The sequence below is a fragment of the Eulemur rufifrons genome, chromosome 10 (assembly GCF_041146395.1).
Source record: "Eulemur rufifrons isolate Redbay chromosome 10, OSU_ERuf_1, whole genome shotgun sequence".
NCBI classification, from domain to species: domain Eukaryota; kingdom Metazoa; phylum Chordata; class Mammalia; order Primates; family Lemuridae; genus Eulemur; species Eulemur rufifrons.
In genome coordinates, this window is record NC_090992.1 from 12,366,118 (window position 1) to 12,380,658 (window position 14,541).

General features: G+C 39.2%; 1 protein-coding gene across 1 annotated transcript; it reads left to right on the top strand.

Annotated features, from left to right (window-relative positions):
• The first annotated feature begins 3,259 nt into the window (after positions 1-3,259).
• On the top strand, positions 3,260-6,360 carry SCGB3A2 (secretoglobin family 3A member 2). Its single transcript, XM_069483575.1, has 3 exons — positions 3,260-3,314; positions 5,753-5,961; positions 6,337-6,360. The coding sequence occupies exons 1-3, from the start codon at positions 3,260-3,262 to the stop codon at positions 6,358-6,360; spliced, it is 288 nt and encodes a 95-aa protein (XP_069339676.1).
• The last annotated feature ends 8,181 nt before the right edge of the window (positions 6,361-14,541 follow it).

Sequence of the window (14,541 nt, forward strand, 5' to 3'; positions counted from 1 at the left end):
AAGAGAGGGGAAACGGTAGCGCTGGAGGTAAGCATTGGATATAAATATATGAATATATATCTGAATTTAAATATAGATATATTACTATAAATCATAAATATAAATCTGGTACACTCCTGTTAACAAGAGCTCAGAACAATTTATAGTGTGTAGTAGTCCCTCCTTTACGTGCAATTTTACTTTTCACTGTCTGATAATATTAAATAAAAAATTCCAGAAATAAACAACTCAAAATTTACCTATCAGGTACATACATTGTTAATTGTGCACCATTTTGAGTAGCATGATGAAATCTTGTGCCCCGGGATAGGAATCATCCTTTTGTTCAGCATATCCGTGCTGTAGATGCTACCATCCTCTTACTCAGTAGCCATCTCTATTATCAGATAGACGTTGACTGCATTGCAGTGCTTATATTCAAGTAGTCCTTATTTTACTTAATAGGGCCCCAAAGTTCAAGAGTAGTGATGCCAAAGAGAAATCATAAAGTGTTTCTTGTAAGTGAAAAAGTAAAAATTCTTGACTTAAAAAGGAAACAAAAATAATTAGATGCTGACATTGCTAAGATCTATGATAAGAACCTCTTTTATCCATGAAATTATGAAGAAGGAAAAAAAATGTGTTAGTATTTCTTTCACATTTCAAGTTACAAAAGTTATGGCTATAGTACGTGACAACTTTTATTACAGTATATCATTATAATTGTTCTATTTTATTATTTATTTTTATTCATCTCTTACTGTGCCTAATTTATAAATTAAAGCTTATCATAGGTATATATGTGTAGGAAAAAAACAGTATATATAGGGTTCGGTACTATCTGAGATTTCAGGCATCAACTGGGTCTTAGAACATACCTGTCTCTGATAAAGGGGTCTACTGGACAAAGCCTCTTCTATTACATCATCACAAATGGCTATGATTACACACCCAAGGGGTCAGAATATATTTTGACTGCAACTCTTATCCAGAAACCTTAAAAAACAAAATACTTTGGTAAATATTTAGATGCCTATTCACCTCTCTTTCACCCTGTAGCAGAGGACCATGGAAGAAGGAGAAACTTGAAGGGCAGAGTTTTATAAAAGAAAGTCATGTCAATAGATGGTAGTCAGGTTTTGTAGTTATTCGGAGAGGTAAAGTAAGAATAAACTTCGACTCAAATAAATGCTACAAGGCTGTTCAGTCAGTAGCAGGCTTGTCTGATGAATATTTGCAGGCCAATATAATTTTATCCTTTTGTTTACTGGTACAGCGTACAGCGATTATCCAATCTCCTCCTATTCTGTGTAGAAGCTAAAGAAATGTGAAATTCTTTAAAGAGAAATTATAAACATAAGTCCCCAAGTATCACTCAAAATTAAATAATTAAGAAGTAGTGTGCTTGAACTTGTTGGTGATGGTAGGTGCTGTGATTAAGGTTATGGTTGGGAGGTTAGAAAACTAAAAATAGAGATCGAGAGGGTGATGATAATAATATCTAACATATGTCAAGTGCTCATTCTGAGGGGTACAAATTTTTGTAAACATTTTGCATGTGCTAATTCATTAACCCTCATAATATTCCTATAAATAGGTTTTGTTAGCACAACTATAGCATAGTTGATAAAACTGAGGTCCAGAGAGGTAAAATAACTTCCCCAATGGAAGAGCTGGGCCATAAATCTAGACAGGCTGGCTTCAGGACATGAGCTCTCAATCACTAAGCAAAGAACAAGGGCACTCAGGGAACAAAAGAGCAGCCTCCACTGTAGGAAGATTTGGAGAAGCTGGAGACAGTGTTGAGCAAACATCAAGCTTGCCAGGAGACCACATGCCTTAGTCAAAAGGCCTCTCCCACCCTGTACTGCTGGTCAAAAGAATCATAGGGAATGTAAACATTTAGAAGTGGGGAGATGATTTATAGCAGAGGCACTAATCAAGGACCTCTAACTTGGCAAAGTACAACGTGAACTTCTGATGTTCTTCTCTGAGTCACACCCATGTGATGAATGTGCAGCTTGGCAGTCTACTGGAAGGGTGTGGAGCTCACATATACATGGCAAGACAAGACCAAGGCCAAAGCTTGACTGATTTGGTTGGTAAAGATAAGAGAAACCACTTTGAAATTTAGCCAGTTTATTACTTAGATAGATAGAAAAAGAATAAGCCAAAGGTGCCAGTGCCCTGTCATCATGGTTGCACACATCAGAAAGGACCACACCCAAAGGGGCCAGATGACAGCACTACAAGCAGTGGGACACCCTGTTGCTGAGGACCCAATTGATAGCACAACAAAGTGACTATAATCAACAATAAGTTTGGCATATTTTAAAATAACTATAAAAGTGGAATTGGAATGTCCTAACACAAAGAAATGTTAAATGCGTAAGGTGGTAGATACTTCAATTATCTTGATTTGATTAATTCACATTGTATGCCTGTATCAAAACATCACATGTACCCTATAAATATATACAACTATCATGTACCCATAATAATTTTAAAAAGTCTAATCCAAGATGACACAAATATTAATAGTAAAACTTGAATCACAGGATTTTTAAAAAAGGTATTTGATTTTAGATCCGGAGCCTGTTATTTTATATGAAGGCACAGAGAAGACATGCCTTGAAGATTCTCAACATAACTGAAGGACACCAGTAAAGGTAACGAAGATCTGAAAATCTTGCCATAGTAGGTGAGTGAAGGGGACGGGGCAGATGAATTCCAGAGAAATGAAGCACTAAATGTCATTAAGCTGACCCCATATCGTACCAGGGCTGAGGTGGTCCCCAGGCGGCTTTCACAGGTAGGTAGTTCATCAGATCATGTGATTCTCCAAACTTTAAATCAATGGAACACTGGAGGAAAACATAGAAAACTGGAGGAAAACACTCCTCTGGATCCTAATTTTCACTTCTTTCCAGTGTTCTTCCAGGAGAAGGATTCTGAGGGCTCTTTGCCTTCCACCTTCATTTCTGTGCAGGGGCTTGTGCAAGAGGCACTTGAGAAAGCTTTAGTTTAAGGCTTTGTTTCTCATGGGAATGTGAGGGAAAGCAAAAAACCTTCCAATTTGTTTAGTAAGAAAACATGACCTTTATGTCCTTCTATGGTGGGGTGAGTGGTAGTGACTGGAATTTAAATCTGTAGCGAGTGTATAAATATGCGTGTGCAAGAGCCCCCGTCACATTTTGTATCAAGTGAAACCACTGGCTTTCGGGATTCACTGAGTTTTCTGATTGAATTCTAAACTTCAGGAAAATAACAGACATCTGTCATGAAGCTGGTAACGGTCTTCCTGCTGGTGACCATCAGCATTTGTAGCTACTCTGGTAAGTAGCCTTGAACATGGATGTTTCTCTACTTTTCTGTTAATAAGAACACAACCAGTAAGCCTAAGCTCACCGACAGTGGAGTATGATAAAAGGAGTTATATTTTTTATTTTGTTTTTTAAGTTTTAACTGACATAATCATTTTACATATTTATAGAATTGGAAGGAGTTTGGGAATCACAGAAAATAGTAATGTTGGAAAGTATTTCAGATGCCCCCCACCCAAGCTCTAATCCAATACATGTACTAGCCCTAATGCATCCTATGTAGGAAGCTAGCTAACTCCCACTGAGGGTGAACAAAGTACATTTCACTGTTGGACATTGGTCACCATTAGTTTTCCTTATAATCTTGGGTAAAATATTTGACTTTGTATCTTATTTCTTTTGTGCTTTGAAACTATGTGGAGTCATTCTTGCTATTATCTCCAATTAGGCAGGTTACTAGGTTGGTTCACTTGAGATCTACATTCATCTGTTCACCCACTCTACAGATAGTTACTGAGTGGCTACGACTTGTTGGACACTGGATAAGTATTGGAAGATTCAGACATTAATCCATCATAAATAGAGTTATTACTAAATATGATATAAGACTACTGTAAATGCACGATGAGACATACAGCTAGAGCTCTGTGGGTGTACTGAGGGGTGAAGGGTTTAATTTACTGGTAAGGGTATAGAAGCTGTATTCTTGGAGCAGTATGGGAACTGCTTCATTCTTTTTGGAAGGAATCACTGCAACTATCAGAAAGATACATTTGGATGCATTGGAAAAAACCACTTTCTGATGGCCACTGCTCACTGACAGAATAGAAAGGTTTGAGGATCTTCCTCCATGAAGACATAAATACATACAGAGAAGACATTCACCAAAATGTCTGATGTAAGAAGTATGGAGATTAATCATGGGAAACCCGTTGCTGCCCATACCTGCACTGGCAACTTTGGCTTTTGGTTTTTATTGAATTTTTGGAGGAATCTGTAACTTCACTAGTTTTGGATATTTTGTTGTTCTGTAGTGTTGACAGACAAGTACCTATGGGCAAAGGTGGAAGCAGAAAGGAGGATGGAGGGAAATAAATATCTTCCCTCTGGGGGAGAATTTTGGAAGGAAAATAGGTGCACAGGCTCCATTTTTATAACTTGAGTGAGAAATTAAAAGGTTTCCAAAGGAAAATGAACAATGGCAGGTCTCAACCAGCAGGAGGATGTGTGTTCTTCTGTGTGTGCTCATACACGTGTGCATTTATACAGCTGCGCACATGTTTTTGTAAATATATGTGTCATGTATTTTTCCCAATCTCTACTCTTTCCCTCCCATTCATCTTCTATGTGAAAGTTATCTTTCTAAAGCCAAAGATATAAAATGCAATTGTCACACGTAAAAGCCATGATAGCTCCCCAAAGCCCTCAGGAAAAAATTCCAAACTCATCAGTATGGCATCCAAGGCTTTGAAAAATCTGACTTCACTCAATTTTTGCAGCCTCACCCTCTTTATCTTCCATCCCCTGGCGAGAGCCTGCTGGGTACCTGCATTCTAGCCTCTCTGAGCAGAAATCCCACCATTCTGTGTATACACTTTCATCTTAACATCTTAGTGCCTTCTTGATTTTGTTTTTAAAATGCTGCCCCTCTTCTTTACCTTAAGATCCTGATGTTTGCCTGAAGACATAGCTCTAACATCACTTCCTTTGGAAGATTCCTGCAACACTCTCCCATGATAGAATTAGTTCCTTTGTGTTTCCATAGAACTTTGTCTATAGTGTTAGCAAAGCACATAGATCTTTCTTGTCCACTGGACTGTGTGATGTCTCCCTGTGTTACGTGTCTGTGTACCTGCACCCACTGGCACAGAGCCAGTGTTCAGCTGTGTTTGTAGTGTTGAGCTGAATTGGTTGGGAACAATCGCCTTGGTGTGGTTGGATCCATTCTCGTCCTTGTATGGAGATTCATTACAGCATCTCCTTTGGCCTCCAGGCTGTGGCTATGGAGACAACCACATACCAAGTACCTTTCTTATTCCATGGAGTGCTTACTGCATGCCAGGCTCAGTTCCAGGCATGGGGTGAACAAAATATAAATTCCTTGTCTTTTTGGAGCCTACTTCTGAATGCGAAAATGAGGCAATCAAAATGACAAATAAAAGTTACTATTTTAGGTGAGGGTCAGAAAAAATAGAGAACAGAGAGTGACAGGTGGTGCTGTTTCAGATACGGAGGTCATTACAGGCTTCTCTGAGGAGGTAACATTTGAAGAGAGACCAATGTGAGAAAGACGGACACAGAGTTCGCTGAGGAAAGACGCAGAAGCCGTCATGGCAAATTAGGATGAGCGGGTCTGGGCTGGAGCTACCGATGGTTGGAGCAGAGGCTGATGAGGTCATAAATAGGAGACGGATGTGCCTGTTTCACTTGGGGTCTCTCTTGTTCTGCAGCTACTGCCTTCCTCATCAACAGCTTGCCCCTTCCTGTCCCACTTGACAAAGTGTTACCGTCACCTCTGGACAGCATTCTTTCCTTCTTGGACCCATTAAAGCGTCTTCTGAGAACTCTTGGCATTTCGGTCGAGCACCTTGTGGAAGGGCTGAAGAAGTGTGTGGACCAGCTGGGACCGGAGGCTTCTGAATCTGTGAAGAAACTGCTGGTAACGGCAGCTTGGAGCGGTGCATTTGCCAAAGGGGAGGGGCTGAGTCACCCTGAACGTCCACCCCGTCCTGTTCTCCCTGGGAAAGGTGTATTTCCCCTTCACTGATTACACTCATCTAAAATTTGCACGTCCTGGAATCTCAAGGAAAGTACAATGGCTACATTTCCAGAAAGAATTTTTAAATGCCAGTGTGTTCTAGCTGTGACTTTACCGCTGACCACCGTGGTGATTTTCGATGGGACTTAACCACCCTGAGTCTTTGTGTCCCCATCAACAAAATGGTGGCTAAATGGGAAAATGAAAGTAAATATTTTTTAAACATGCTAATTACATATAAGCTGCTCTGATTTTTATTGTCTTTCTGCCTTTCAGGAGGCCCTGTCATATTTGGTGTGACGGCAAGATAAAGAGAGAACAAAGGTAGAAATGGAAGGAGGATGATGCTCTCATGTCCCCAGCTGAAACTACCCAATTATAGACTAAACGCCCTAAATGTAGCGACCTCTAAAAAGAATGATTAAAGCAATGAATAGATTTTCAGTTTGTCCTGTTTTTATTTCTGGGGGCTCCCTTCAGAAGGGTCCAGCTAGATAATTTTCCTCTCAGATCATAAACTCCAGAGCGCCTGTTTTTATAAGGATAACTAGGCATTTTAAGTGGGACAGAATCATTTCTTCCCCTCTCCTTATCTCTAAGTCAAATATCTCCATTTTTTTTCAACTGTTCTTTATCTGATAGTATTTCCAGAAATTTTTAAATTTAAAAAATGAAAAAGAATTTTCAAAGTATTATAGGACAAGACTAGTATCTTACCGACTTCATTGGTTTGGAGTCTATATCATTGGAATGCTAGTTTTTATCAAGTCTGTAGTGACTCTAGGGCTACTCAATAGCTTTCACAGACCCCTCTGCCACATTAGGCCTTTACTGCATCATCTTTAGACAAATAGGTTATGAACTGTCTTTTCTTCCCCCAGCTCTATCTACAATGATGACAGAAGTATCTTTTCAAGGCGTAATTCTGGTTCTGTCATGACCTCCTATAGAATAGATTTCAAGCTCCTGAGTGTGGCATGCAAGGCCCTTCAGTATCTGGCCTTTGTTTATGTGTCTGCTCTCAGCTATATTCCTTTCGTCACCTGTGGTCTCCCCCAGCCACCCTGAACAGATAACTAAATCCTTTTCCTGCTAATGCTCTTACACTTTAATGAAAAGCCAAGTTAATTACTACCTAGAATGTCTGCCACCATCTGCCTTCAGACAGGGCCCGTGCCAGTCTTGGGTCTGTTTGCCCTTGGATCCAGTCCCCACCCTTCCCCTGTTCTGACCTGTGTTGGGGGGAGAGAGGACATGACACTGATCGCTGCAGGTTGCACTTCTCAGGTTCCCAGGTCAGCTGATATTTGGGCTGGATTCTGCCCTTGGGAGGCCTAGCCAGTATGTAGGAGGCGGGAAAAGGGAAAAATCATTGTGTGGCCCCGTCTGCCTCTCTATTTGGGAAAAGACTCTGGAAGTAGCTGCACCATGTCTGAGAGAGACTCCAGGTCCTGTTGGAAAGGTCTGCATCAGTTCTAGCTTTTTCTGGGGGACTCCAGCCTGTGGGCTCTGGTCACACCACCTCTTCTCTTTCTCTCTCCAGCTGAGGTTGGTGGTGTTTTCCTACTATTGTCAGTTTCTAGGTTGCCTCACCACCACCCAGTTGATGTTTTAACTCTTCTAACATCTATTCAATCAGTTCTTTGCATTGCATTCATTCTGTTCTAAGTACTTAACAGTAGTTTCTGTTTCTTGGTTGGTTCCTGGGTAGGACAATGTTAAATGTCATCTCTGTGAGTGTTGTCTTGATTTTCCTGCCATTGCTTGACTCTCATTTTTTGTCAACTAAAATAGTTACACTTTGTGAAACTTCTTGTCTATTTCCTCGTTTTACCTGTGTCTGTAATAACAGATTAGGTTGCCAGCTGCAGTAACAGATAACCCCAAATCTCAGTGGCTTATGTGCACAACATGTGACTTTTTCCTGACATTATATGGACGTCTCTGGCTGGCTATAGCTCTGCCCTGAGTTGTCTGAATTCTGTAACTGGAACCGATGGAATACTCTTTGTCTTGAGCATTTCGGATTATCACGGCCACAGGGAAAGAGAACTTGGTGAACCGTGGGCTAACTCTTAACATTTCTTAAAAGTGATATATATCACTTTCAGTCATGTTTCATTGGCCAAAGCAAGTCATCTGACCATTCCTGACTTCTTTAGGAAGCGGATGTGTAATTCTCCTGTAGGAATCGAAGGCACCAAATTTGGATTATGATAATGTAATTTACCCCATTACTTGACCACTTCAAAGTAATAGTCACCTGGGATGCTTCCATTCTACTTGAAATTTTCTGTTTTCATGAATTGTGTGCTATCTGCCCCTCCTATCCCAAGTTTTCTACTATTTGACCATTATTTTTTAGTTTCTTTAAATGAGCCTTATTATTCTTACTTCCCTTGAATGTTGATGCCTCTGAAGATTCTAAACTTGATTCTTCTTCTCTTTTCACTTTGTATGTAATCTTTGTTGGGGGATCTCGTGTGCTGCCGTGGGTGCCAATATAATCTCCATCTTAGAAACTCCCAAATCTATAGCTGTAATTTATGTCTCCTGTATAAAGAGAAGAGATTTTGTTATCTAAAAGATACCTTCAAGAGATGCTCTTTTTTAATGTACAACTCAACAGATTTCCACCTAAACTTATTATCTCTCTTTCAAAATGCAGTCCTCTGTTCTAATTTCCTATCTCAGTTTATAGCACAACTATTTTCATGGTTGCCTAGAAAAGAAACTTGGGAATCATCCTACATACTTCCTCTCATGAACCTTTCCTTCTGCTTGGTAGACAAACCCTGTTCATTATAAACCCTTTTCACGTCCATTGCATACATTTTTCATGATCCTCACTTGCTACTACTTGTCTTAAAGCCTTGTCATTACTCACTAAACTACTGTGTTAATCTCGCAAATGTCCCCTGTATTACCAAAGGTCTCCTTCCAGTCCATCAGCTACACAGCACAAGAGATGGTTTCCTAAAATGCAAGCATTATTCTCCAACTTCAAAATCTTCAAGAGACTTTCAATGCCGATTGAAAAAAGTCAGGCAGTATTTTAAATCAACAGACATATTTATAACACAGATTTAGACATACTTGTTTTCATACTTATTTCGAAGTTTCTTTTTCAGACAGTGCAGTCAAATAGATAGTGACCCAAACTTATATGTCTGTATCCTAAGCACATTGCACAGAATCTGCAGAGAATGTTGGCTCTGTGTTTACTGAATGGATAGGTTTGTTTCTGTTAAGTTTTACCTTGTTGGGTTGGCCCCTTTGTTTTCTCCCAACAGTCATATTATTAAGCCATTCATTGCTCTCTCTCCCAGCTTGGTGTGTTTTGCATATTTGAGTAGTGTATCTCTCTATGTCTTCATGAAGGTACTACATGCATAAGGCTGGGGATAGAGTTCTGTGTCACTGAGCTCTGAGTAATAGCAGTAATCTGCAATCTGTTGGGACTGGAGGTTTTTCCCATGGGCATATCAAAGAGATTTCCTTGATTGAGTTAAGAAGGAATCCAAGGACAGACTATATCTGGGAAGCTACACGGCACAAAAAGAAACTGATGATAAACATTATTATAAAAGTGGTAACACCGAGTCCTGGTGAGGATATAGAGAAACTGGATCAATCATACATTGCTGATGTAAAAATAAAATGGTACAGCCACTCTGGAAAAATAGTTAGACAGTTTCTTAAAAAAACAAATGTGCAACTACCATACAACCCAGCAATTGTACTCCTGAGTATTTATCCCAGAAAAGTGAAAACTTATGTATATGCAAAAACTCATACACAAATGTTCATAGAAATTGTATTTATAGTCACCAAAAACTGGAAACAACTCAGTTGTTCATCCTTTAATGGATGAATGAGTAAACAAACTGTCATACATCTATATGATGGAATACTATTCAACAATATAGAAAAAAGCTATTGATATGCACAGTAATCGGAATGAATCCTTAGAGAATTATGCTAAATGGAAAAAAGTCAATTGCAAAAGGTTACGTACTATATAATTTTATTTATATAACATTCTCAAAATGACAAACATACAAAAATAATGAACAGATTTGTGATTTCCAAAGGTTATGGAGATGGGAGCAGGAGGGAAGTGAGTGTGTTAAATAAAGGCTACTTGAGAGATCCTTGTGGGGAAGGAGATGTTTTGTATCTTGTCTGTATCAATGTCAATATATGGTTTTGATATTGTAGCATAGTTTTGCAAGGTGCTACCAATGGGTGAAATCAGTAGAGAATATGCCATATCTCTCTGTATATTTCTTACAACTGCATGGGAATCACAATTATCTCGAAATAAAAAGTTCAAAAATTGTTGTAATCAGAATATATAAATATATAGGATATACATATAATTATATAAAATATAATTATAAGTTATATATAACCATAATGACCTAAAACTGCAGTTACATATGTACATATATGTAACTTTCATTCCCTTCCTTAATAAATCCCACAAATTAGAGGAAACCAATGTTAAGTTTGATGTAACATTTTTCAAGACAATTTCTACACATTTACAAACATGTATATATGAATGAGCCATAGTTTATTTAAACTGTTATCTATGTGAGTATTCAAATTGTTTCTAATAATTTTTTGTTATTACAAAAAGTGCTACAGTGAACATTGATATATTTGCATATATTTTTGTCTTTATCGCTTCAGAAAAATCTTGGCAATGGGCTGACTCGGGAAGGGGGGGGTGGGGAAGGGAGGGATATATACCTACATGATGGGTGCAACGCGCACTACCTGGGGAACAGACACGCCTGGAGCTCTGACTTGGGGGGAGAGGCAGTACAGGAGCAACGTATGTAACCTGCAATTCTGTATCCCCCATTACAAGATGAAAAAAAAAAAAAATTATGTGATGTCCAAAATTTTGAAAGCTAGTCACAAATTTCAATTGGAAAGAGCAGTTGGTATCAGAGGTGACTGAGGTCAAAGAAGTTCCATTTCCAAAGATGCAGTTAGGGACTAAAGATAATGCCTAGTGGATGACTGTTCTGTCTAAGCTGCCTATAAATCCATTTTTATGATATGCTGGAGGGTCGGGAGATGCAAGTTACTAATCACATTATTTCTGGATCCCATGTCTAAGATAGGCAATACAAGCAGACAAATAAGTACAATTTATTTGCTGCATTATTTTTTATTTTATGAAGCAACCAGGTGATGAGCTCTCAGGATGTTGGGACAGATTAAAGACAGCAGGGGGCGCTCATAGGTTATTAGCAAAATCAAGGAAGACATTTTACTTAGGTATATATTCAAGATATTTAAGAAGCAGCACCTTCTATTGTATTAAATTTTTCACTGGAAAATCACAACCAAACCGCAATTACCTGCTCCTCCTTTCTAGTAACTACCTCTGCCTACATTTCAAGCATTCTTAAAAGGTGCATCCTTTGCCCTGTCATCAGCTTGCTGTGTATCTTTATCAAATAAAAATTTTCCTGATTAGATAATAGTAATGACAATATAATAATGATAGTTATTGGTCATTTATTGTTTTTGTATATATTTTTTGCTTCAGCAAATGATGATTGAATATTGATCGCAGCATCTTTGCTAGACATGGAGCATACAGCAATAAAAAAAAATGATCATGAATCACATGCCCACTGATTATACAGTGTAAGGGGAGACACAGAAGCTATGCAAATAAACATGGATAAAGAGGTAATTATGAATTATAACAAGAACAATAAAGAAAAAGAATTGGAATCTAAGAATGGGAATAGGACGGAAAGTTCCCTACCTTATTTTGGGTCATTTCTATGGAAGTGTCATTTAACTTGGGACTTGAGGATGTGAAGACCCCATCTCAGCCAAACACTACTCTGGGTGAAGAGTACTGAATGTGTGATTATCCCGAGGATGTGGAGAACTTGGCTTCTTCAAAGAACTGAAACATCGCCTGTGTGGCTGAAGCTGTGTGAGGAAGAGCAGAGGAACATGAACTGAGCCTGGATGGGTAGACAGGTAGACAGAGGTAAACCATGCACTGGGTGCTATTGTCATGGGCACTTTTATCCCAAGAGCCCAGGAAAGGCTTGGGCAGCTTTGTGTCCAGTGTTCTTCATATCCCTCAATGGCACCATCACATATCCAGTTGTGTTAGTCAGACTCTGGAGTCCCTCTTGATACTCCCTCTCCTCGACACATCATATTCAGCTCATCACCACATCTGTCAACCTCACCTCCTCATGTTCTCTTGAATCTTCCTGCATCACTCCATCTGTGCTGACTCTCCCTCACTCAGGAGCTTCCTACCTGGCTTCCTGCTTTGCTCTGGACCCCTCAGTCTCACCTGTACAATAGCCAAGTGATCTTTTTAAAATGCAACAATGATCATATTCATTCTAATGCTTAAAACACCTTGGTGGCTTCCCACTGTTCCCAGATTTAAGAGTAAAGTCCTGACCATGACCTGCATGGTCCTGGGAGACTTGCTTCCCTCCTTGGCTCTCATTGGCTTCCCAGCCACCTTGGCCTTCTCACATGGCTGGAGCATGGGACACCTGGCACAGGGCTTTTGCAAATGCCATTCACTCAACTATATATTTAAAAATGTAGCTTTTGCTTTGAATAAGATGGGAAATGGCAGAAGACACTGATCTTACATAATTTTTTTATTGATTTATTTTAGCTTTATTGAGATTTAATTCACATATCAGACAATCCACCAATTTAAGGTGTATAGTTCAATATTTCAAAGTATTATGGGGGTACAAATATTTTTGGTTACATGGATCACTTTTATAATGCTTGAGTCATGCTTATAAGTGTGCCGTCACCTGGATAGTGTTCATTGTACCCGTTAGGTAGGTTTTCACCTATCTCATCCTCCCCCCTCCTCCCTGCTTGATTTCCATTGAGTTTTATTTTTATTTATATAGAAGTACTCTTTCTGCTCAGCATTTCTGTAAGGAGTAAGATGTAAATTCCCTCAAGTACTGCAGTCATGGTAGGAACTTTGGGATGGGCACAGAATAGTGATGGTATGGATGGTGTCCTCAGGGTGTCACGGAGGAATGCTGTGTTAGGGGTTAGACAAACCTAGTTGGAGCTTCCATGCAGCCTCTACCAGTTTGGGTATCTTAGGCATCACACCAGTTAGCCTCCCTGAGCCTCAGTTTCTTACCCTGTCATATGAGGAAAATCATGCCTCACTAGCTCGCTTCAATCACATTGCGATTATGAGGTTACAGTGAGATGATAATGTGAAATGGTCGTAAAAGAAAAACACTACGCAGATGAAAGAGATTCTTGATCTTTAAAAACAAGTGTACCTGCTGGCTGCAGACATGCGTCTTACTGGAGGGTAGGGAAGGGAAGCAACAAAGGGTAGGAAGAGCAAACATTCGCTGTAAAGCAACTGGGATATCTTCAAAATCTCTACAGAACATTAGAAATCTTGGATGGTTACCTCTTGGCAGTGCAACAAATTCAGTACTGATTTGGTACCTGGTTTTGTTCCCCCTTAATACGAAAGAGTGAATTCAAAGCGTGCAACAGACAGGCGAAGGTAAAGGCAGGAAAGCTCTTACAAGAGCTTGTTTCACACACATAGGTAGTACATTAGTAAATGCATTTTCCAGGCACAAATTAGTGACTCAAAATCTGAAAAGATATTTTGCAGCCACATTTGGTGGGGAGAAGCAGGTTCTATGCCAGACACCGAATGTAAGAGACATCCTAAGTAATTTGGTTAAGAAGGATATGGCATTTGAAATTGCCATAATTCCTAGAAAATGCAGAGCAGGTGTTGTCTGAATTTATTATAGAAAGTAACATGCAATTTTAAATATTTAATAGGCATTCACTCTTAGTTTATATATCTATATTATTAAAGGCTCTTTGTGTTGCACGTAAACTTATTCCGCTAAGTAAAAACAGGAAGACAGACAAACAAACAAAAGATTTATTGAAAATCCACAAGAGTTTCTTTCAGAGTCTGTATGTTTGGGAAGGACAGGACCCAGGACAGCTCTTGAGAACATAGTAGAAGCATACAGAACTTTTATTTTAGACTAGAGCACAGCTTTAATTGTCATCTTGCTCTATGATTTCAGGCTTGTCTTATTGTCGACATTAAATAATTCTGGAAGAATACTGTATTTCCAGCTCAGCTGGGTCAGATTTTATTTCTGGTAAGTGGGCAAGTCCCCCCAGCAATGGCTGCAGAGGACCCACCTGTGAGTAATGAGGTAGTAGCTTGAAAGGGCTGCACTAAACTTTTCTGGGACTCTTCTTCCATCCCTGACACTGCTATTCTATGAGAAAAAATAATGCCACTGTGGAACAGCAATAAATTTTTCAGTTTTTTAAAAAGTCAGTTTTTGGTTTACTAGCACAGGTGAGTGGGCTCAGATATTTTTTGTAAATATTTTCCAAAAAATACGTAGGAAACTTTAAACTCTGAAACTTCATACATTTTTAGGA

What these genes read in the sequence shown, in the direction of transcription:
- SCGB3A2 (XM_069483575.1), top strand. Translation starts at nt 3,260, where the DNA reads ATGAAGCTGGTAACGGTCTTCCTGCTGGTGACCATCAGCATTTGTAGC. An exon ending in CAGCATTTGTAGCTACTCTG is followed by an intron (nt 3,315 to 5,752) that starts GTAAGTAGCCTT and finishes CTTGTTCTGCAG; the next exon opens with CTACTGCCTTCCTCATCAAC. An exon ending in AATCTGTGAAGAAACTGCTG is followed by an intron (nt 5,962 to 6,336) that starts GTAACGGCAGCT and finishes TCTGCCTTTCAG; the next exon opens with GAGGCCCTGTCATATTTGGT.